Here is a 24,071-nt window from a genome sequence, read left to right on the forward strand (position 1 = left end):
ATATTGTGGTTGAACTCCGTATTGATTTGGTCTGTTAAGCTTAGTGTAGGAGCTTAATTTGAATCAATGGCCTCCCACAGTATTTAACCTACTATAGTAATTATTTAGAAAAGATTAGCTAATCACTGTCATCATTATAAACATCATATTGTTCTCCTATGAATGTCTCTCTTCTCTTAGTCCTGAAGAATAAGATCCTGATTTTTATCTGGCTCATTGTCTAGCCTCCCCTGTGGCTAGATGAGGTCACACGTCTCAGTTTGGGCCAATAAGATTCAAACTGAAGCGTTGTAAAGGTAGGTGGCTAGCCCCTCTTCTTCCTCCCCCCTGTCCCACAGCTTTGGCTGCCACCTTGGACAGTGGAGCTGAGTTCTCATCAGGATGACAGAAGTGATCAGGGAGGAGCTGGGTCCCTCCTGAATTTGTGAAGTTGCTCCAAGACCAGCCCTGGGCTACCCTTCTCTAGGCCTCTCTTATGTGGAAGAGAAAAAAACTTCTATCTAGTTTAAACTTCTGATTTTTTTTTCTTGTAACACAACTACAGCTAATCCTAATCTCTTCTTTCAGCAAATGCCAGCTAATTTTAGTACAAGACTACAAAAAGAAAAATAATGAAAAAAAAAAACCCAGTTATCAAAACATAATAAAATGTGTCCAAAGTCAAATATGAGAGAATTTTGGAGAATACAATAAAGTAAAAAGCACGAAAATTAAGCTGTGAGTTATCCATCATATTCACCTATTAGACTAGTTTTAAAACTTTTCAGTGGTAATATTTGCACACATGGAAAAGCAGACCCTTTTTTGGTTGTAACTAATTTAACTTTTTGGGGAAAGAAATTTGGCAGTACACAAGAGCCAGTAATCCTGCTTTGAAGATACTGTTTAAAATCACATACTTGAGCATATTGAAAAGGTCACGAGAATTACAAGACATTACTTGTTGGCTACTCAGCATGGCAAAGCTCCCAGGTTTGGGGGACTCCCCTCCTAATTAGAATGCTGATGCTCACTTCCCCAGGTGTTCTTGCAGTTCCCCATAAGGCAGATGACCTTGGTATAGCCAGAGAAGCCGCTGCCCTGGACTTCATTTTGGGCGATGATGATTTGAGAAGCAGAATTAGGAAAAAAATCTATTCTTGTGGAGGAGATCCCAGTGGCCTGGATCTTAGGGTCTCTGGTTGATTGGTAGTGGCTTTGCATATGTACCACTAAGTGATCCTGGCTTGGGGCTCAGATTGTAAAATCCTGCCTGAGCTTGGTTCTTAGTTTTCCTGACAATTGGTTTGCTCTGCCCATTATTATCATCATTTTTATTATTATTATTTTTGTGTGTGAAAGACTCCAACTCATGCATGAAATTATTTTGTTTTTTGTTGCTGGGGGTTGGACCCTGGGTCTCAAGCATGCTAAGAACATACTCTACCACTGAGCAACACGGCTAGCCCCATGAAGATTTTTATCTCAGGTTTTATAACAGGTTTAAATCAGAATTCTTTCATTGCTGGCAACAGATGCCCACTATGACTTTGTTGGGAAGCTTTGCTGGGAGTTTGCACTGGGGCTGGATTTGCACTTGCTCTGGGAAGCAGCCCCTTGGTGGTGAGACAGTGTTACAGTGATGCTGCTCCACGGATAGGCCTAGAACTTTGTTAGTCTGCCAGATTGCAGAACAGGAAAACACCCACCTCCTTGGTCTTGTTTGGGTTGTTTTGTGCACCACCCTGGCTAGGGATGCAGCTGGACAGCTTTCATTCACCTGTCCACCTTTCTCCATCCTGCTTTGTGCACCAGGTGGCTGGTCTCAGCCCTCTGGCTTCTGATTGGGTCAGGTCAATGAGAAGGCCCAGCAAGATTTGGAGGGAGGGAGGCAAGTAAAGTTATGTATTCATTGTCTCTTTTTGGGTCCCAGCAAGCTGGCTTGTTCCTCAGCCAGAGACCTCAGGTCCTGGAGAGTGACCTTTCTCCACAGTCCCCAGACTCAATGTGGGCAACGGCTTCCTTCCTAGGCCCCTTCAGATCTATGGGTGGTGACAGTCAGGACCTGGAGGCTGGACAGGAAGTGGAGAGAGAAAAGGGGGGACAAGGTATAATCCCTAAGGGCATGTCCCCAGTGACCTACCTCCTCCAGCCACACCCCATATACACATATATAGTTAGCATCCAGTTTGTTCTTTCAAATTATTAATCCATCTAATGGAACAATCTACTGATTAGGTTACAGCTCTCATAATCTAATCATTTCACTTTCTGCATGAACACAAGGATGCTTGGGGGATGCTTCATAGCCAAACCAGAACACCGGCTTTATGTTAGATTTCTGTTGCTGTGACAAAATACTGGAAAAAATCAATTTATAGGAGGTTTATGTTGGTTTATAGTTTCAGAAGTCTATGGTCATTTGGTCCCATTTCTTTGGGAATCTGTGGCAAGACTCATCATTCATCCTAGCAGAAAGCACTTGGGGAAGGTAGAGGGTGTGTCCCTCCTACCCAGGCCAAACAAGGGGGCTCCAAGAGAGATGGGAATGTCTGCACTTGATGGAGAAAAATTATTTACCTCATGGAAGCTGGGAAGCCAAGAGAGAGAGAAACAGGAAGGGGCTGGGGTCCAGTATCCACTACTAGGACACATTCCCAGGGACCTAACATTTTTCTACCAGGCCCCATCTCCTAAAGGTTCTGCTACCTCCCAATAGTGCCACAGGCTGGTGGCCAAAACCTTTAACACATAAGCCTTTGAGGGACACTCTGTAGTGTCACACTATAGAGTGTTAACACCTCATTATATTGTCCTTTAATTAGGTACTGCTCAAATAGTTCTGATTTGACTGTTATGGGGAACTGGATTGATCCAGGGAGAGGGGGCCCCCTGAGTATAGCACACACGTTCTGATGCAGAAAATTAGTGTGAGATTAGGAGGGGAAGTGAATGTAAGGTTTACAAAAAGGACTTCACTAACTACCCTCCATAATATCTGCTATGTCATTTATACATAATAATGCCAAAGCCAGACAGATTAGGATATTCTGATGGCCCCTAATTTTTCTTTCTTTTTTTTTTTTTTTTTTGTGGGACACCTGCTCAAGTTGGATGGCTCTTGTCCCTGGATTGGGCTTGTGCTGGTTGTTTCTTGCCTTCCTTGGTTCACTCTCTACTCTGCTGGGGAGCCGCCCTGTGTGGAGTGTACCACTGGGGTTCACATGGCCCCTGGCTTCCAGCTGGATGTGACCAAGGGGAGTATTGGCAAGAAATGGGAAAAGAGAGGGGTTGGGGTGTTTCTCCCTGGCTCCTGCCCCACCAGGCACTGCAGTTTTGGCAATAGTTCTCCCAGGCCCCACACCCATCCCACCTCCTGCTTATAGCTCTGCCATAACCCTCTTCACTGGCTCTAGTGATCCTGTGTCCTCCCCTGATCCCTCCAGTCTGGCATGGTAATGGTCTCATTTTTGCTAGTCCCAAGATGCTTCAACACCCTGTGTTGCCCACACCCAAGTCAACAGTGCCTTCATTACGTTTTCTTAAAAACAAAATAGAACAGCTGAGTTCATCTTCTGTTTCCTTCAAGGACCCTGATTGACATAAGATCTCCCTTTGGTTTATTCCAAAGCACAATCAGCCTGTGGAATGGAACTTTTCTGTTGTCTCAGACAATAGCTAAGGGCACATCCCCACATGTCCGCAGGTGCTGACAGCTCCTCCATAGGTCTTGCTAGTAGGCAGCCAAACTCCTCCTTTGATGATCAGCTTACGTTTACCCAGAGTGGAAAAGCCTGAGGAGGGGGAACTTTTGAAAGGCACTCATCCAGCAGAGAGCACTTGGGGAGGGTAGAGGGTGTGTCCCTCCAACCCAGGCCAAACAAGGGGGCTCCAAGAGAGATGAGAATGTCTGCCAGGAAAGTCTTTGGCTGAGCTGCCCAAACCCAGGGGCCCCCTTCAGGAGGAGGCAGCTACGGCAAAGTAAGAGATGATTTGAAAGATTGGGGCATGAAGGCTGGGGCTGCCTGAGTTGGAGGGATGGAGGATGACAGAGCAGGGGCCTGGGGCCTGACTGGTTATTGTTTTGGCCAGACAAGGATGTGGCATCCCCTGGGGCCTAGTGGGTGCTGTGGAATATCAGGTCAGAATGGATTTGGGCCCATCCTTATGTGACCTCATTTTACCTTAATTTCCTTTTTAAAAGCTCTGTCTCCAAATATAGTATCCCTCTGCAGTCCTGGGGGTTACGGCTACAACATGGATTTTGGAGGGAGTCAATTCAGCTCATAACAAGTACCTTCAATGCCCAGGCACTTTTTAACCTCTACATAGGCGATAGAGAATAAAATACACACTTTGGCCCTCCTAGAGCTAGAAAGAAAACACAAGAATAAATAATGTTAATTTATAAGTACTGAAAAAATTTAAAATAGGGAGTTACAGTTTGGAGTATGGCAGCTAGAGAGGCTCATAGTAATGGTCAGCTCCTGGTCCAGGGCCAGGCCCAGAATTTTTGTGGTGGGGAAAATACTCTCCTGCCCTGAGTTTTCCCTTTTCTAAATTGAGGGACATTAGGAGAGAGTTGATATCTCTTCTCACTTTTTTTTTTTTAATAGTTAGAAGCAAGGTTAGCTGACAAAGAGTTCAGCGTGTGGGCCAGAGAAAAGGCAGGTTGGAGATGAGGAGAGTGTTATTTGCCAGGCTAAAATGTTTGAACTTGATCCTGAAGGCCTTTAGGATGAAGGTTATGTTGAAATACATAATTTAGATGCTTGATTTTACTTTGAAGTGTGGATGCTGCATACTGAGAAGAAAACATAGATTTTCTTAAAATAATCAAATTAATATATGTACATGGTTGGAGAGAAAGGAGGCATTCAAAGCTACTGTATTGAAAAAACAGTAGTCTCCAGTCCTGGTGTTCTATGAATCTTTGATTGGGTCTTGTCTATTTCACTGTGTTGGCCTTTTAGTGGAGACTTGTACCCTTCAGTTCTGGGAAAATTCTTCCCTATTACTTTTTCTTTGGCTATTTCTTCCCCTTCATTTTTTTTTTTTTTTTGTTCTTGTTCTGATCATTTTATTTGTTAGATGTTGTGTCTCTCAAATTATCCCCTTGCCCCTATCCCTGACATTTCCCATCTCTTTTTAAATTCTAATTTCTAGAACACATCCTTAAATTCTAAGACTTCCATTGACTTAAAAAATTAGCTATCATGTTACTCTAATTTCTCAGTTGCTCCTTTTTAAAGCCTGTATTGGATGTCCTTTACATGTTGTAAAGTCTAGTCCTTGTAAATGCATGGTTCAATCATTAATCCTTTAAAAAAAAGACTATTTTCAGTGCAGTTTTAGGTTCTAGTAAAATGGAGCAGAAGGTACAGAGATTTCCTATATGCACAGCCTACTCCAGTATCAACATGAACACAATGGCACATTTGTTACAATAAATGAACCTACATGGGCACATGGTTGTCACCCAGAGTTCATGGTTACATGAGGGCTCACTCTTGGTGGTGTACATTCTATGGGTTTGGAAAAATATATAATAACATATGTGTGCTATTAACGTATCATACTGCTCTAAAAATCCTCTGCTTTCTACCTATTCATCCTTTCTACCTCCTAGTAAGCACTGGTATTTTTAATCTCCATAGTTTTGCCTTTTTTTTTTAAGAATGTCATGTATTTAGAGTCATATAGTAGGTAACCTCTTCAGATTGGCTTCTTTTACTTAGTAATATGCATTTAAGATTTCTCCATGTCTTTTCATGACTTGATAGTCCACTTCTTTTTAGCACTGAGTAATATTTCATTGTCTGTACATACCACAGTTTATCCATTCGTCTATATATCTTGTTTGCTTTCAAGTTTTGGTAATTGTGAATAAAGTTGTTATAAATATCCATGTACAGGTTTTTGTGTGAACATATGTTATCAACTCATTTGCATAAATACCAAGAAGCACAATTGTTAGCTCATATGGAAAGAGTATGTTTAGTTTTGTAAGAAACTGTCACATAATCTTCCAAAGTGGCTATACCATTTTGCATTCCCAATCAGCAATGAGTGAACATTCCTATTGCTCTGCATCCTTACCAGCATTTGGTATTGTCATTTTTTTATTAGCCATTCTCATTGGTGTATAACGGTGTCTCATCGTAACTTTAATTTGAATTTCTAATGGCTAATGATGTGGAACATCTTCTCATATGCTTATTTGTCATCTATATATCTTCAGTGAATTACCTATTCATGTCTTTTGCCCATGATCTAGCATTTCATGCTTTTGTATGGCTGGGATTTATTTTAGATACTAGTCCTTTATCAAATGATTTTCAAGTATTTTCTTTCACTCCGTGACTTGTCTTTTCATCTTCATAATGGGGTTGATCTTTCATACAGCACACATTTCATTTTGATTAAATATAATCTATGAATTTTTCCTTTTATAGATTGTACTTTTTATATAGTGCTAAAATCTTTTTGCCTAGTCTGGGCCCTGAACTTTTTTCCAAAAGTTTTATAATCCTACAAATTATATTTTTGGTAGTGGTATATTTTTTTATACTGTTGAACCCATCCACTGGACTTTGTATTTTGGTATTCATTTAGTATTTTTTAGTTCTAAAATTTCCATCTGGTTCTTCTTTATAGTGTCTGTACTTTTTTTTTTTCTTTTTTGCGCTGAGGCTTTTTATATTTCTATATTTTCATTTGTTTCAGCTGTGTTTGCAGTTGCTCATTGAAGAATTTTTTCATGACTGCTTTAAAATCTTTATCTGATTATCTGACATCTGTTCTCTCAATGTTGGTTATCTATTGATTGTCCTTTGTCTTTCAGTTTGGGATCTACCTGGTTCCTGATTTGATGAGTGTTTTTTGATTGAAACCAGGGCATTTTATGTTATATTGGGAAACACTGGGTCTTATTTAAACCTATTTTGGTTGTTTTCCTCTGACACCCTCTGGCAGGAGAAGGAGTGGTATTTGGCTCAGTGCTGCCAGAGGAAGGCGGGCAGTAGTCCTTTGATACTCAATGGGGGGCTCCCTGTACTGCTGGAGGGTATGTGAATTTCAGCTCCCCACAGTCTCCTCCAACACTGTAGTTGGGGGGACCACTTGTCATTTCTAGGAGGGAAGTCTCTGCTCCCTACTTGGCTTCTTCTGATAACCAACAAGGGGCGAGGGGTGTTTATCCCTTGTTCCTGCTTGCTGAAAGGAAGGTCTGGTTCCCTACCCAGCCTGTGGCATGGATAGAGTGAGGCTGCAGTCTTTCCTGCAGCATTTGACTGGGAGAGGGTATTTATTTTCAAAGAGTTTTTCTGCTTGTTGGGTCATACTTTTCCTGGTCTTTGGGCTATAGAGGGGCTTCTAAAAAATATTATTATTCCTGTCTGTGCCCATTGATAGTCCCTGGTTGCTGAACCTGGTCTGGAATAATGAGATAAAAAGAAGCCTAAGGAAGTCTCTACCATGTCTATCTTTGGGTCCTGGGTCCCGGCCACTCTGCCTTCTTTCCACCTTTTAGTCTTCTTATGTTTGTTTTATACATGACATCCAGGGCTTTTAGTTGCACTTAGCACAAGGAATAGGAAGAAATACACTTACTCTTATCTTCTTGCAAGTAGAATTCCCTTTTAAAATTGTAATTAGGTATAACTTACAAACAGTCCCATGGATCAGTTTTCTATGTGTGTACCTGGGGACCATCAGAGAGAGAGAACATTCCTGGCACTCCAGCAGCTCCCTTTTCCTGGGAGGGAGGGAGAAATGCATTATCATTTGCACCTTTAAAAAGTCTGGCTGCCATGGATTGGTAAGAGGCAGGGGAAGGGGCAGCAGCCAGAGATTCTTAGGACTGGGTCATCTGTCCCTGAGGTGTATGGGTGGCCTGGGCTTTGTGGATCACTTCCAAGTCTTCTCAGGTCTCTGACAGACCCTGTCCCTCCTCATTGGCTTGGGTCATCAGTTGGAGTCCAGCAGGCCAGCGCCATCTGACGCAGGTAGAGAGGTCCTACTCTTTCTGTTATCAGGTTCATGGTCTCAGGAAGCAGAAGCAAATTTCAGCCTTTGGACCTCTGGGATCAGCTCTTCTTTTCCCGTTGCCTAACCTCACTTCACAGTGACTCCACACTCATTTGGTCAACCAATATAGTGTGTGGTAGGTTGCTAAGGGCATGGTTATTGCAGCTGCTAACCTCAGTTTCCTAATCTGTAAGATAGGACCATTATTTCTACCTTTGGAAGAACAGGGCAGGGAAGGTTGAAGATTCTATCAGATGAAGAACTTAGTATATAACAGGAGGCCAGTAAATACATGATAACCATTATCAGTGTAATAACCTAACGGGAAGTATGCTTCTTTTTCTGCTGGGCATCTGTCCTTAGACTAACTCCCTAAGGCCCTGCTGCTATAGAACTTTCTAGGGTTTTCCTTTAATAAAGAGGAAGGGGTAAAGTCTTGGGGAGGGAGGTCTGAGACACAAGGCAGGGCCTGCTGGTGACTGGGGAGATCTAGGCACAGTAAAGCAAGTGGTCCAGAAATAGCATGTTCTGAGCACCTGCTGTATACCAGGCTTTGGCCATGCCCCTGCATGGGAGTAATCATATCTTCAGTTTGATTGCTTAGGAAACTGGGCTTAGTAATGGAAGCAGCTCAGCTCTGAAATGGGTAGCTCAGCTCAGTATTTGAACCGAGGCTCTCTGGAGCCAAAGCCTGGGTGTTGCCTAGTGCCCCACGTAATCCTGCTGCTCTGGTCTGCGTTGAAGGAGGGTGCAGGCCAGCTGGCTGGTGGAGGGCCATATGCAGAGGCCTGGACTGCAGCTGGCTCCCTGGCTCCAGACCTTCTGGCTATCTGCCCATTAGGCCAGCTGCATGGGAACGCCTCTTACTTCAGAGGGGTCTAGGGAGCCTGGGTTCAGCTGGGCAGAATCTGGTGTGTGTGTGTGTGTGTGTGTGTGTGTGTGTGTTTGTGTGTGTGTGTGTGTGTGTGGTTGCACCAGAGGGGCCAGCCAGCCATGTTTCTTAACTTCCTGGATGACTGCCTGGGTGTTCTGATCTAGGGTCATGGTGCACAATATGGGAGTTAGAATGGGGGTGGTACTGAGGAGGGTTGGGGTCTGGAGCCACATCTCAATTTTTTGGAAAGTGAGAGGTAATGTGTAAGATTGGGTTGGCTGCCACAGCTTGGGACATCCTCTCCTACCCCTGCCACCAGCCAGTGGAACATCCAAAAAAGTACATAAGGTGGCTTCTAGCTTCACCCTTTTTACCTGCTGTCCCCAACATTAGCTAGTGCCCCCCAACTTGTACATCCGGCTTCTACTTTGCCTCAGAATCCCACTTTCCTGTCCTTGGTTCCTGGCTCAATTTCCCCATCCTCCATCCCCATCCCCCATCCCCTGAGCTTTGCATCGCTGAAGGTGGGTACCCCCTATTTGAATTTTGTCTTCCCTACTGTTTTCAGTACATTTGGCAAGTGTTTGAAGGGCCACCCCAGGCTTGATTGTTTTAGCAGTTGAAACTTCAATTGTAAGAAACTGTTGTGAGCATTCGGAAAGTCACTTAAACTCTCCAAGTCTCAGTGTCATCATTGTAAAATGTATGTGGTGAGAGTTATGGGTTGATCTTACCTCAGGGGATTGTGAGTCTTGCTGGGAGAAGGCTCCAGTCTCCTCTCCATATGCCTCCTGTCCCTCCCCCCATCCCTCATACACTGGTCCCCAGTTTTTCTCCTCACCTTCTGATCCCTCTTTCTTTGCAATTGCTACAGCAAGAGCTCAAAAACTCTATTGTAATTCTGCTTTTGGGCTTATTGTCCCCCCCCAACTCCACCAGTAGTTTTAAATTACAGAGGCCAACTTTCTCAGCCTCCAGGGACTTTCTGGTCCCTGACACCTCTCCAAGGAGCCTTACCCTATCCTTATGCCTCTCCACATTCAAATGCTGATTATCCACTTAGGGTCTACTGTGTACTGCCCTCCAAATCAATATGTTGAAATCCTATTTCCTAGTACCTTCAAATGCAACTCTCTTTGGAGATAGGTCTTTTTAAAGAGGAAATTAAGTTAAAATGAGGTGTTGAGGGTGGGTCCTAATCCAGCATGCTGTTGTGCATATAAGAGATCAGGACACAGACACACATAGAGGAAGGGCCACAGGTAGACTGCCCCATCCAAGCAAAGGAAAGAGGCGACACCTTGATCTTGGACTTCTGATCTCCAGAACTGTGAGAAAATAAATCCTTGTTTGATCCAGTCTGTGGTACTTTGCTATGCAGTCCTAGCAGACTCAAAAGGGTGGTGTTGGTGGGCACTCAGGGTCATGGCTCAAGAACACCGTCCTGGTCTGCTTTCCATACTGTGACAAAATACCTGAGAATAACAACTTAAATTATCATAGTTCACTAACCAAGGGCCCCAAATTTAGAGCTTAGACCTTTATTACCAGGCGAATTCTTTGTTGGTTAAGACATCCATTATAAACTTGGAAAATTCGGGGGCTTCTGCAACCTTGTTATGACATTTATTACTTTATTTATTAATATTTTGGAAACCGTTCAAACTGAAAGCGTCTAAGATCTTCTTTCTGCCTGGAATCCCTCTTGTCCCCTTTCTGTTTGTCCTCCTCTTTCCTCGAGATCCTCTATGGACATGGCTGCTTGTGGGGTCTTTCCCTCTCGCTGCCTGCATGGCAGAGAACTCTGGTGTTGCAGTCAGCTCTGTGGGATAGGCTGTCAGAATGAGTCCCTGAAGCCTGGGCTGCGTCTGCTTCAAGCAAGGGGCTGGTGGCTGGCATTCAACAGAGATGTCCACATATTCTTCTGTATATGAGAGTCAGGAACAGCCCTTTACTTCCACTCAGGAGTACATCCAATTTAATGGAAAGGCCTCTAGATGTCCACCAAGAGGTTAATTGTAACCTGTTTTTTTATAGTTAGACATTGAGGGTGCTTTAATTCTTTCCTTCTAATTAAAAAAACACCCCAACTTCTATTTTTGGTAACATGGCAGTTAGAAAACCTTAAAACTAAAACAAACTAGAAATACTGAAGAAAACAGCTGAAATCAGCAATTTTCCTTGCTTGGTGGTCATGCTTGGTGATGAGGTGGGTTGGCCAATCCTGGCCAATCCTGGAAATCATGCTTGGTGATGTTGTATGTTGGTGAGGATATCCCTAAATCAGACTCGCCAGGTGGAAAATGGTGGAAGGAAAAGAATATTTGTCAGAGCACTGTCTGCTATAGAAAAATGTTGGTGACACTCCCGGTGTCTGTCACTAGAGGACTGGCTGGAGGACTTAGTCAAGACTGAAGATGCCTCATGCCAAGTGGTCTAGTCTGGTGGTGGTAGGCACTCAGGGTCATGGCTCAAGAACACTGTCTTGGTCAGCTTTCCATACTGTGACAAAATACCTGAGAATAACAACTTAAAGGAGGAAAGGTTTGGGGCTGGGGATGTGGCTCAAGCGGTAGCGCGCTCGCCTGGCATGCGTGCGGCCCGGGTTCGATCCTCAGCACCACATACAAAGATGTTGTGTCCGCCGAGAACTAAAAAAATAAATATTAAGAAATTCTCTCTCTGTATCTATCTCTGTATCTCTCTCCCTCCCTCCCTTCCTCTCTCTCTCTGTCTTTAAAAAAAAAAATTAAAAAAAAAAAAAAGGAGGAAAGGTTTATTTTGGTTCACAGTTTGAGAAGTTTCAGTCCCTGGTCACTTGACTCTGTTGATTATGGGCCTGTGATAAAACAAAAACATCATGGCAGAAGGGCAGGGCAGAGAAAAACTGCTCTCCTTATGGTAGCCAGGAAGCAGAGAGAGAAGGGTTCTCCAGTGACCCACCTTTTAACTGGGCTCCACCTCCTAAAGTCTCTACCATTTTTCAATGGTAGTGTTACCAGTTGGGAACCAAGCCTTCAACACATGAGACTTTGGGGAACATTCCAGGTTCAAACTAAAATAACCCCAAATCTGGTCAGATGCATCCCTATTTAAAATTATGATTCCCACTGTTATGAAAGTAAAATCCAAAGTCTGCCATGTGTGTCCCTATGATCTCTTCTCTGCTGATTGCTACCCCAGTCCCCTTGCCCTGCCTCTGCTCTTCCCTCTTTCTAGCTTTGCCTGGCACCTGAACTATACCCACACTGAACCTACGTTGGAGACTCACTGCCAGGCCCTTGACCATGCTGTTCTGCCTAGAATCCCACCCCTGCACATTTCTCCCAGTTAACCACCCTTCAACCTGCAAGGCTAAGCCACATGATTCCCAAGTCTAGGCAAAAAGTTCCTTTTGGACTCCCACAGTTCCCTGGCCTTCCTCCATTCCAGCCTCAGTCTCACTGAGGGGGCAGCTGATGCTTCCTCCTTTGCACATAGCCTTTGAGTTCCTGAGGTTGGGGTCCACCAAAAGACACAATCACAATATATTTAAAGATTGAATTGGCTTTTATTTGCTGTTTTAAAATCAAGCTGAGCTTGAGGTTGGCTTTATAGGCAGAAAAGGGTTGAAGAAAGAATAAATAGAACGGAAAGTGGATTGGTTGTTTCAAAGTTAATTTTCTTTGAATGCTGAAAGCAGAGGGGATGACATTATTGTGTGTACTAAAACTGGCTTATTTGAGGATTTGGCTATTACCTCTCTCTCCTGATTTCTTGAAAGATCAGATAAATCTCTTAGTCTCAGCTTGGTGGCGTGAGTAACTCTGTTATTTGATTTGTTGGGCTTAGCGCAGAAGCTCAGTTCCAGTCCATGGCCTCCCCTGAATTTTAATTGGCAGACAGTATCTTATTTATTGTAGCCCTCTGTGTTAGCTCTTCAGCACTGTGACTAAAATACCTGATCAGAAAAACTTAGAGGAGGAAATGTTTGCCAGACCTAGGAGTCCAGGTGTCTGATTTCTCCTTCCAGGACTGTGACCGGAAGTTTGCTGAGTCTCTGAACCTCAGTTTCCTCATTGGATAAGCAGGGATACCAGTCTCTGCACTGTGAAAAATGACTGAGGTCATAGCTCCCATGACAACACACTGTGAAACCTAAATTGCTAAGCGAATGTTGGAAAATCATGAGTTTTTTTTTTAATATTTATTTTTTAGGTGTAGATGGTCATAACACAATGCCTTTTATTTTTATGTGGTGCTAAGAATCGCGAACCTGGGTCCTGCCCATGCTAGGTGGGCGCTCTACCGCTGAGCCACAATCCCAGCCCTGTTATTTTTTAAAAATATGTATTTTTTAGTTGTAGAGGGACACAGTATCTCTATTTCATTTTTTTATGTGGTGCAGAGAATCGAACCCAGTGCCCCACAAGTGCTAGATGAGCACTCCACCATGGAGCCCCAGCCCCAGCCCCACATGTTATTATTATTAATAGTTATTTCGGGAAGCTCAAGACCAGATGGGTGGTGGGGAGCTTTGAAAGGAGATCTGGGGAAATCAAACTTTCCTCCAACTGCCGATGGACGTCTCGAGAAGCTGTAAGCAGGAGTCGGGTAAAAGACGCACTTATGGGTGCCATGTCTAGAGTAGGAGCCTGGGCTCTCTACAGCTGTCTCTCGCCCAGCTGTAGAGTTCAGGGACTGACCTCAGTATCCCCTCTAAGGATTGCTCCTACCGACTGCTGCAGCTTGAACACCATGATTGAAACTAGGTATCCTCTTGTCATCATGGTCCTTGATGGTGCATTGTGAACAAGTGGCTTTATTTGTGGGGAGTCTGAACCTTCCCTAAGTCACGAGGGTTTCAGATATTTGGACTGTGCCCAGGAATGGTCCTTTCAATTCCGAAAGGGCTGTCCTACAGCAGGACTGGGGCCACCTGTGGTGGGAAGGGACTGAGGACCCCTGGCAGGGACTGTCAGAAGTTGAAACATTGCTTTCTCTTCTCACACACACCAGCAGGAAGTCTATACCAATTTATAAATACCCAATTTATCTTGATCTTTATTTGAAATTAAAAGTGCCAGCCAGATATGGCAGCCATTGGGATGGCTGGTGCCTACCTTGAATTCTGTTGTCCCTGATCCTAGATCTTGTCCTACTTCTCTAAGACCCACTCCTCATATGCCTCAAGGAGGTCTTATCCCTTTGGCCCCAGCTGCTTGGGCTGGCCTCTGTGGCTCACTTGTGGAGGCCTGGCCTGGACATAGCCATAGTAAAAGACAGGACAAGAGCAGAAAAGGCCCCTGGGTCTGGGAGCAGGAAGATTGCAGGCACTAGGAACAGACAGTGGCACCTCAGGGCCAGAGTGAGGGTTCAGGCTTGGAGGCAGCCACGTTGGCATGTGCGCTGGGGTGGTTGAGGGTCTTCAGCCCATCTTCCTCCAGCTCACCACTTGCGACAACACCTAGAGGCTGTTAGCTTGACAGGACAGGGGCCTCTGAACCCTGCAAAGAGCACTGTGGGCGCAGGGAATGAGGGAGGATGCCTCATAGATGTATCTAGGAGAGGCTCCCCATTCCCTTACCTCTCCTCTCTTCACAAGCTACCCTCCTGCTAGTTTACCTTATACTTCTGGGTTACTGCCTGGGCTCGTCTCTCACCAGAAATGTCTGCTCATCCCATGTCTTTGCCTGCCCACTTCATGTTCATCCTTCAGATGTGGCTTGGGTAGGAAGTCTTCCCAGTTGCCTGTGTCTGAGCAAGATGCCTTTTCTTGATTCTCCTCCTTGTCTCTCCGCTCTCCCCCATCAGAGAGCTTATCACACACTACTTGTTGTTGGCCTTTCTGTCTTTTTTGGTAGACCAGAAGTTCTCTAAAGTTCATCAGTGTAATCCATGGCCTCATATGATACCTGGCGTCAGTGCTCAATAAATATCTGCAACATGGATGGATGGATGGATGGAGAGGGAGAGAGAGAGAGAGAGAAAGCAATAAGTGCACGTGTGAGTACAAAGGACAAGATGCAGCCCCAAGCCACGCCCACAGTGACCTCTCTCCTTCAGCCACATCTCACCGGCCTGCATTTACCACCCAGTTTGAATTATTATCTAGGAAATGGATTCACCCACTGATGAGGATACAGCTTCCATAATCTAATTATCTTACCTCTGAACATTCCTGCAGTGCTTAATATGTGAACTGTTTAGGGGACATTAAAGATCCAAACCATAACAACAGATTTGTGTTTGTGAGTATGTATACAGGAGCATGTGAGTGTATGTAGATGTGCAAGTGCAGTTGTGAGTCTGTGTGTGACTATTCAGATGAGTATGTGAGTGCTGCAAGTTAGATATACACACGGTGTGGCGTAGGTGGAATGGTTTGTGTGATGTGAGAACTTACGTAGGATATTGGTGGGAGGTGACTGGGCACATGGATGCTTGTATTTGTGTGTGTGTGTGTGTGTGTGTGTGTGTGTGTGTGTGTGTGTGAGAGAGAGAGAGAGAGAGAGAGAGAGAGAGAGAGAGAGAGAGGGAGAGAGAAAGAAGCTTTCTCTTGCCCACCTCAGGGTCACATTCTGGGAGACTGTATTTTTGGCTTCTGAAGCTTATTTTTTCAAAAAATGACTCTGCCTTCTCACTTCCTCCCAGCTCGGAAGCTGGAGCCGGAGGTCATGAGGCCAAACGGTTACCAGCCTGGGCTATGCCACCAAGAAACTGTCTACCAGGAGGAAGGAGGCAGAAGGAGAGCAGGCGCTGAGAGAGCGCCTCTTCAGGATCTGGAGACTGACTCTGGAGAGGACCATGGGCCAGGTTGTGTGCTGTGGGTAGAAGGAGGAAGTACTGCATGAATGTGAGGCCTGCAGCAAGTGGCCTCTCTTGCCAGGGAGGAGTTCTGTCCTGGCAGCTGCTGAGCTGTGGGCTAATGGGATACACAGCGGTTTGCTCTGGCCCTCCTTGGGCCCACCACACAGATGTGTGCAGGAACAGTGGATAACAAATAACGGGCAATGGGCAAACAATGGAGGTGAGTGGTATGGCTGGCCAAGCAGGCCCATATTTCTCGGAGTCAGTACAAGTTTTTGAGGGCAGTTGCTTATGGCCACATTCCTGGCACCTTGCACAACTCTAACCACTATTTGTTGTGTAAATGAATAAAAGAATGGATGAAATGATGAACAGGTCTATTTCTACAGCCTCAAATTCCCTCCCTCCCCATAGGTCAATCTGCTTTCTTGAAACCCAGGAGCTCCTTCCCACAATTCTCCCCATGGGTCCATTCTCACTCAAGGCATCTCTTAGTCCTCAGTGGCCTGTGTACCTTGCAGGACCAGGCAGGACCAGGCTTGGCTCAATGTGGCCCTTCCTGAGTTTTTTTGTTTTTTTTTTTTTTTTTTTTTGAGTTCCTAGGGCATCCCTGCCTGCTGGGGGTTGTCTCTACAGAACTTCTCCAGGTTCTGAATCCCACCCCACCCTAACTCCTCTGCATCCCAGCCCTTAGGAATTGCCAATAACTCCCCTGCCTGGGCAAGTGATCTTAGAGCTCAGAGAGGCAGAGTAAAATAACCAGGGACTTCCAGCTGATAATCCGGCTCAGATCAGGCATCCTGGGCTGCACCAAACCTGTCCCAAATTAGGTTTCCAAGTCATAACCACCTGAAGTCAGCACATCACATCCAGTTGGGAGGCAAGAAGTCTCCAGGCACCTGAACTAAGTGTGGGGAGGATGTCTTAGGAGGGAAGAAGAAGAACAGGCAGAGGGAACACCGAGCAAAGGTACTGGGGCAGAGTGAGAGGTGAGAGGGTGAGAGAGAAGGCTAGAGAGGAAGATTCAGGCCTGGGGGTGCAGGCTGGGTAGTTTGAATTATAATCTGATGGTAGTAGGGAGCCATGGAAGATGTTTGAGCAGTGTGTGGTCACTGATGCTGGGAGCATCTGTACTGGTTACGTACTGCCAAATGGATGGGAGAAGGTGAGGGGTCCAGTCCAGAGGCAGGTAGAAGGTCCAGAGGTGGCTCTTCACCAGGTTGAAGTAGAACAAAAACCACGGATAGGGAAAGACAGAGAGGATACTTGCAGCCTTCAAAGGTACTGAGGAAAGCTGCGTCAGTGACGTAAGCTTGGAGGAGGGTGGTGGGATGTACAAGCCACATGCAGCGTGGTGGCACCGCTGTGCAGCTCTGCACATAGTTGGTGCTCAGTGAAAGTAGGTTATACGAATGAGTGGACCCATAGCCTCGCTGTCTCTATGTCGTTCCGGTTGCCCTCTCTCCTGTGTCTCTCAGCGCATCCTGCTCTGTGGCCCTGAAGGACCCCAACTGGCCCGGTAGGGGCAGTGCTGGCCCACGATCCCACTCCGAGCCCCTTTCCTTTTTGCCGGTGCACCCACATGGCTTCTCTCTCTCTCCGTCCCCCTCCCCCTCCCTGTCCTTATCTTTCCCTTCCGTCTCCATGGCGACTCACCACCTCGGCTCGCCTGCATCCCAGCCTCTGCCAGGGATTCTGAGCTGGGCTCTGTCCCTCCCTCCTCCAGAGCCCTGGTACCCGCAGCCCTGTCTCCTCCCCCTGGGGTGAGTCCAGCAGCAGCCTCCTCTTTCCGGACTGTCACATTTATTCTCCAGCTCTGACAGGGAGTCAGCTCCTCTGGGGAAACCATCCCTTGCCCCACCCTCCACCTGCCACCGCCCAGCAAGCCCTCCAGGAGAAAAGCCATCCTTGCCTCCGGTGAAGGTCTTGGTGGGCCTCTCTCTGCGTTGGACCCCCTCTCTGTTCCAGCCTCCCATGCCGAGGCCCACCTTGTCAGTCACTTCCTTTTGTCATCGGCTTGGCAAACGGGCAAGTCTTCAGTCCTAAAATCTGGGGGGATGGGTGGGGGTGGGAAGCAGCCACCTGGGATGGGGGATGGGCCTGGGAGGGAGGGGGGAGGGACATCCTGGAAACCCAGCATGAAGGCAGGAGTCTGGATTCTGTCCTAATTTTTGCCCCCCACCCTCTCTCCAAGGAGAGAAAACGGAGCTTCATGGGAAACAGCAGCAACAGTTGGTGAGTGCTGGGGACTGCTGGGCAGGGGTTGGTGCAGTGGGCCTGGCAGGTCAGCTGGAAAGGGCTGATCCAGGAGCATGGAGCCCTGCAGCTACCGGCTGAGGCTCCCACAGGGCTATCCCTAGAGAAGGAGTGCCAGGCTGGATCTACCAGGTTGTGGAGGGAGGGCAGGGAAAAGCAGATGGGTGCTGGGGAGGCAGATGCTCATCTCAGAGAGGGGAAGAAATCTTGGGGGAACCAGATCCATCTGCTTAGCTGCAGAATGGGCTGCTTGGGCACCAGGACCTTGCCACTCTCTCTTGACTATCCCAGTAGCAGGGGCTTGTAGAGTTTCTTACTTCTTGGGGGGGCTTGCTGACCTTCTTGAGGGGGTCCCTGTTGCAAAAGGTCAGCAGAGAGGGTTTTCCTGAGCTTTGGCACCAGGCACGGAGCAGCCTGCTGCTCACCTATCATCCTGGAGATTATCTCCACACCCCATGAGCTTGGGGATCCTAACCTCTCCATTGGGACAATTAGGAAATTGGGACCCAGAGACAGGAAGGACCCTGCCCACAGTTGCATGGCTGGGAGCTGGCAGAGCCAGGGTTCCATTCAGGTTTTTTTCCTCTTGGGTGTTGTTTTACGACTGTTCTGCTGTTCCCACTTTGGGGCTGCCAGAACCTAGGGTACAAGTGAGTAAGGAACAGGTAGATCTTGGCCTGTCTGGGAGCAGCTCCCTAAGTCCATGGAGAACCCTGAGAGAAATGGAGGTGACACAGAGAAACCTTCATCCCAAGCCGTCAGCCTGCCCCCCAGAACCTGTGCATCTAATAAAATATCCTGCTTTTGAATGTCATGTCCTGCCCCCAGGTCCCATGCACCATTTCCCAAGTTGGAGCTGGGCCTGGGGCCCCGACCCACGGCACCCCGGGAGCTGCCCGCCTGCTCCATCTGCCTGGAGAGACTTCGTGAGCCCATCTCATTGGACTGTGGCCACGACTTTTGCATTCGGTGCTTCAGCACACACCGGGTCCCAGGCTGTGAGCCGCCCTGCTGCCCTGAGTGCAGAAAGATCTGCAAGCAGAAAAAGGGACTCCGCAGCCTGGGGGAGAAGATGAAGCTCCTGCCACAGCGACCTCTACCCCCTGTGCTGCAGGTGTGGGGACTAGGCCTCATGGGTGGGCGGGAAGTATGGAGACCTCTGGATCAGATCCAAGAGGCATGGGTGGCTTTGACCCTATTTTAGAATATCAGGATGAAGCACCAAGTTTTAAGCACTGCAGACTTGGGGTCCCATTAAGACTGCTCAGGGAGCTTTCTCTCCCTTCCCAGGAGACCTGCGCCGTGAGGGCGGAGCCTCTTCTCCTTGTGCGCATCAATGCTTCTGGGGGCCTCATCCTTAGGATGGGGGCCATCAACCGCTGCCTGAAGCACCCCCTGGCCAGGGACACCCCTGTGTGCCTCCTTGCTGTCCTGGGGGAGCAGCACTCAGGGAAGTCCTCTCTCCTTGATCACTTGCTCCGAGGCTTGCCGGGCTTGGTGAGGGCAGGGCTGGCAGGCAGGAGGTGGAGGGCGGCGAGGTGGGGGGTCCCAGGTTGGCTCTGGGGAAGGAGCTGAGTCTGGAGCCTAGTCTCTGGGGACATAGAATGGACCAGCTGATGCCCCCCTTCTCTCCCTGCAGGAGTCCAGTGAGGGCAGCTGGCCCAGAGGAGGAGAAGGTTTCTTGCAGGGGTTCAGGTGGGGTGCCAATGGCCTGACCAGGGGCATCTGGATGTGGAGTCACCCCTTCCTGCTGGGGAAAGAAGGGAAGAAGGTAAGAGGAGAAAGGGCAGAAGGGGGTCAGGGAGGAACGAGGGGGATGGACAAAGAGGAGGGGAATAAAGAAGGAAATCTTTGGGGGTGAGGACAAGAAGACTGGGTCAGGGGAAGAACGTGAGGGAGCGAGGCCAGGCGGAACCCTTAGCTTGTCCTCCTCCACCCCCTGTGTAGGTGGCTGTGTTCCTCGTGGACACAGGGGATGCCATGAGCTCTGAACTGAGCAGGGAAACAAGGATCAAGCTCTGTGCTCTCACCATGATGCTGAGCTCCTACCAGGTGAGAGAGGTGCTGGGATCAGGTCTCCCCACCTACAGCTCAGCCCCCTCCCGGCTGAGGGCATCTCTCAGGCTTTGGTGTCTGTGGTCCCTGCATATTCTGGGGTTGCCCGTGGAGAGGGGCAGATGTTCCCAAAGGGCTGACAGTCCCTGGGGGCAGCAGAAGGCTGGTGGAATCAAAAAGACCTGCTGGAAGGTATGGGATACCTGGAGGCAAACTCATTCTACAGGGCCCCTGGCATCTTATTGTGCCCTTGCTTGTAGATCCTGAATACCTCCCAGGAGCTGAGGGACACAGACCTGGATTACCTAGAGGTGAGGAGGCCTCTGATATTGGAGGAGTCACCCACATGGCCCCTAGAGCCAACGGCTGGACAAGAGGAAGTTAATGCCCTTTCATTCTGGTCTAGAATTTTACGACACGTGAACTAGGCCAAAGGGTTCGAGGGTAGGGGTGAAGCGCGAGATGCCTGCTTTGGAGAGAGGCAGGGGGATCTTGGATTGGGGAAGTGGCAAGATTGTTTCCTATAGCAGGGCAGCCCAGGGTGGGGGTGGAGAGAGAAGACCTGAGACAGATGGGAGTTTTCAGAGAGTCCCAACCCTGGTGTTCTCTGTGCTTATCCCAGATGTTTGTACACGTGGCTGAAGTGATGGGCAAACATTATGGGATGGTGCCAATCCAGGTAAGACACCCTTTTCTGAGCTCGTCAGCCCAGCCCCCCACCCCCACATGCCCAGCTTGGGAGTCAAGGGTGTATTCTCTTCTAGCATCTGGACCTCTTAGTTCGTGACTCGTCCATCTCCAATAAAGCAGGGCAGGGGCACGTGGGTGATATCCTGCAGGTGAGTGGTGCAGAGGGAGGGGATTGGAAGGGGCCACTACAGGGAGGAAGGCAAAGGGGCTCTAAGGGTCCTGGAAGGGAACTCACCGTGGAATGCTCTCCTCAATCCTTCTCAGAGATTGTCCAGCAAATACCCCAAGGTCCAGGAGCTGCTGCTAGGGAAACGAGCCCGTTGTTACCTCCTGCCCAAGCCAGGGAGGCAGTGGGTGAACAAAGGCCAAGGAAGCCCAGGAGGTGGTGAGTGTCCCGAGGGACAGAGACCTCCCAGGGGCTCCCAAGCTTTCCCAGCTCTCAACCTCTCTCTCCTTGCAAACTCCCCAATCTCCTAAGCATGAGGAATTTTCTTCCTCAGATGCAGATGAGGATTTCTGCCACCTTCTTCAGCCCTACGTTTCTGATGTTCTGAGCACAGCTCCCCAGCATGCAAAGAGCCGCTGCCAGGGATACTGGAGCGAGGGGCGCACAGTGGCCAGGGGGGACAGACGCCTGCTCACAGGGCAGCAGCTAGCTCAGGAGATCAAGGTGTGAAAACCCCCTGGAGACCCCAGCTCTCTCCGCAGGCCCCTGCTCTCCCTGACCCGGCGGTGGTGGTGTCTCTGCAGAACCTCTCAGGCTGGATGGGGAGAACGGGGCCAGGTTTCAGCTCTCCGGAGGAGGTACGGAGCCCCCCGGGTTGGATGGGGGGTCTGTGAGGGAGGACTGGCAAGGGGTGGGGGACTCAGATGCCCTGGGAGTGGAGATGAGGAAACAGGTTGCACCCTGGCTGAGGAGGAAGGAGGGAGGCAGCCTGGGCTTTCCCGTGGACAGATGGCTGCTCAGCTGCACGACCTGAGGAAAGTGGAAGCTGCCAAGAAGGAATTTGAGGAGTATGTGAGGCAGCAGGTAAGCCCCTGGGCCTGCAGGGGAAGCTGGGGGCTGGCCAGCAGGGCCCACAGAGGGGAGGGGGCACCTGGGTCTCCTGATTGGGACACCTTTTCTCCTCCCCATTGACATAGGACATAGCCACCAAACGCATCTTTTCTGCCCTCCGGGTCCTGCCTGACACCATGCGGAACCTCCTCTCCACCCAGAAGGACGCCATCTTGGCCCGCCATGGTGTGGCCTTACTGTGCAAGGAGAGAGAGCAGACCTTGGAGGCTCTGGAGGCTGAGCTGCAAGCCAAGGCCAAGGCCTTCATGGACTCCTACACTATGCGCTTCTGTGGCCATCTGGCTGCCGTGGGGGGTGCCGTAGGGGCCGGGCTCATGGGCCTAGCAGGGGGCGTGGTAGGTGCGGGCATGGCTGCAGCTGCATTAGCTGCAGAGGCTGGGATGGTGGCAGCAGGGGCGGCAGTGGGAGCTACAGGGGCTGCCGTGGTTGGGGGTGGTGTGGGCGCTGGGCTGGCTGCCACTGTGGGCTGCATGGAGAAGGAGGAGGATGAAAGGGTGCTCGGAGGGGACCGAGAGCCCCTTCTCCAGGAAGAGTGACCAGCCTAGGGCATGTTAAAGGGCAGGAGAGATGTGAAGTGGGGGAAGAAAGTAGTGGGGGTGGGACCGATCCAGGGGTTCTGAGGGCCCCACAAGTACCATCCTGCCCCTGTGGAATGCTCAGTGTCCAGGGAGCTGGCTGAGCTGGGGACTCAGGATGGTTCCAGGAATCTGGAGGTGCTTCCTGGGGTCAGGAGGCAGTACTTGGAGGCAGTGAATAGAGCATCCTGCCTGTGTCTGTAATGGTTGCTGATTTGCTGCCCTCCTAGTCCTAGGTAAACTTGACTCCTGTTTATTTCCTTGAACGATCCTGGATTATAGGAGGGTTGAGCAGATACCATCCTAGAAGTCTACCCCTGTCCTTTCCTAGATGGGAGAGGCCCCAGGATGATTGACCTTGATGTTCGGGAGGCAGGAGCACTAACAAGGGGCTGGGAGAGAGGAAGGGGATGCAGGACTGAGCCAAAGAGGCAGGGTATAAGAGAGAGGCCTAAACCTCTGAAGAGTCAGACTTGCTTTCAGGACTCTTCCCGTAGCTGCTGCAGCTGGATTAAGGTGTCTGCCTGCCCTCTGCTCTGTGGCTGGATGTCTGTCTGTGCATCCTGAGCCACCCTGCACCCAGCCCTCTCTGCAGGTCTCTCTTGGGCTCATGCCCTTTGTCAAGCCTATTCAGATGGAGAAGTGCCCATGTTCTTTGTGGAATGCCCTCACCACAATCGATTAAATGCCAAAGAATCACACTTCAATCGCATTCTGTGCTAATAAGTCTATGCCAGATTCTGTCAAAGTCTTGCAAAGGAAAACAAAGTGTGCAGATTCTACTCTTAAACAGACACTTTCTCCCCTGAGCTTGTGTGAGAGGCCACTTTATTCCATCTTTGCAACTCCCTCAATGTCAGGCCCCACAAGGAACTTGAGAGCGGGAACTTCTCCCTGGGGGATGTAAAGTCCTACTAGGAAGACTTTTGGGCTATTAAGCTGTAACGAATGCGGAGAACATGACCCTTTATTTTATTAAAAATAAAATGTGTGTATCTGAATGTCAGCTTCCCAGTATGTTACTGAAATAAGAATTCAGATCCTGGAGCACTTCAGGGCAGAAGGAGGCAAACCAAGGAGTTCCATTATTGAAACTTGTGGATGGGAAAAGGGACACTAGAATTCAACAGCAATCTAACAAGTGTTGGAGGTCCCTGCTTGGTGGTGGCAGAAGTGCTCAGAACTAAGGCCAAATGCATTGGCCACACCTTCATTGGCTTGTCACTAGGACTTAGGGTCCTGATCTTGTCTTTCTTCTGAGTAAAAGCCCCTGCCAATACGCAGTCAGTTGGCATCTGTCTTAGCAGAGGGCAACGTAGAGGCCACAGCAGGGAGACTCTGGTTAAGACCCTGGAGGAAAGAGGAGCCCAGGACCCATTCTGTAGGGTTCAGCCAATTGAGAGTTCGCTGGCCTGATTCTCCCAACTCCAGACCTCCATCTCAGAATGACAACAGTGGTCACTGCAACATTTTATGGATGAAGACCCAGAGCTGGGGCATCTCAGACTATCCAGCTGGCCAATGAAATAGCAGGGGAATCCTAAAAGTCCAGTCCGGTGCTATCCTCAGGAATCAAAAGACAATGCTGTGCTGTTAAGATCAGCTCTGCTGAAATTGAGATGCTCCTATTCAGATTCTTTTTCTGACTGGTCAGGCGCAGCTCTGGGAAACTGCGGAGGTGGCAGAGGTGGAAGATACGGTCTAGGACAGATGGCTTAACGGTTGAAGTTGCAGTTAACAGGCTGGG

The 24,071-nt window shown here is 48.5% G+C and overlaps 1 protein-coding gene across 1 annotated transcript; it reads left to right on the forward strand.

Annotated features, from left to right (window-relative positions):
- Positions 1-15,678: 15,678 nt before the first annotated feature.
- RNF112 (ring finger protein 112) lies at positions 15,679-23,224 on the forward strand. The gene is made up of 15 exons (XM_081271983.1): positions 15,679-15,890; positions 17,485-17,698; positions 17,865-17,905; positions 18,755-19,040; positions 19,217-19,423; positions 19,566-19,697; positions 19,874-19,978; positions 20,242-20,292; positions 20,604-20,660; positions 20,746-20,820; positions 20,936-21,056; positions 21,172-21,341; positions 21,422-21,475; positions 21,627-21,701; positions 21,815-23,224. The coding sequence occupies exons 1-15, from the start codon at positions 15,874-15,876 to the stop codon at positions 22,283-22,285; spliced, it is 2,076 nt and encodes a 691-aa protein (XP_081128109.1). The 5' UTR covers positions 15,679-15,873; the 3' UTR covers positions 22,286-23,224.
- Positions 23,225-24,071: the final 847 nt, after the last annotated feature.

Source organism: Spermophilus citellus (genome assembly GCF_964194105.1).
Source record: "Spermophilus citellus genome assembly, chromosome: 17".
Classification (NCBI taxonomy): Eukaryota; Metazoa; Chordata; class Mammalia; order Rodentia; family Sciuridae; genus Spermophilus; species Spermophilus citellus.

Coding starts and splice junctions, on each gene's coding strand:
- RNF112 (XM_081271983.1), top strand. Junction 20,661..20,745: donor ATGGGATGGTGCCAATCCAG/GTAAGACACCCT, acceptor ATTCTCTTCTAG/CATCTGGACCTCTTAGTTCG. Junction 21,702..21,814: donor AGGAGTATGTGAGGCAGCAG/GTAAGCCCCTGG, acceptor CCATTGACATAG/GACATAGCCACCAAACGCAT.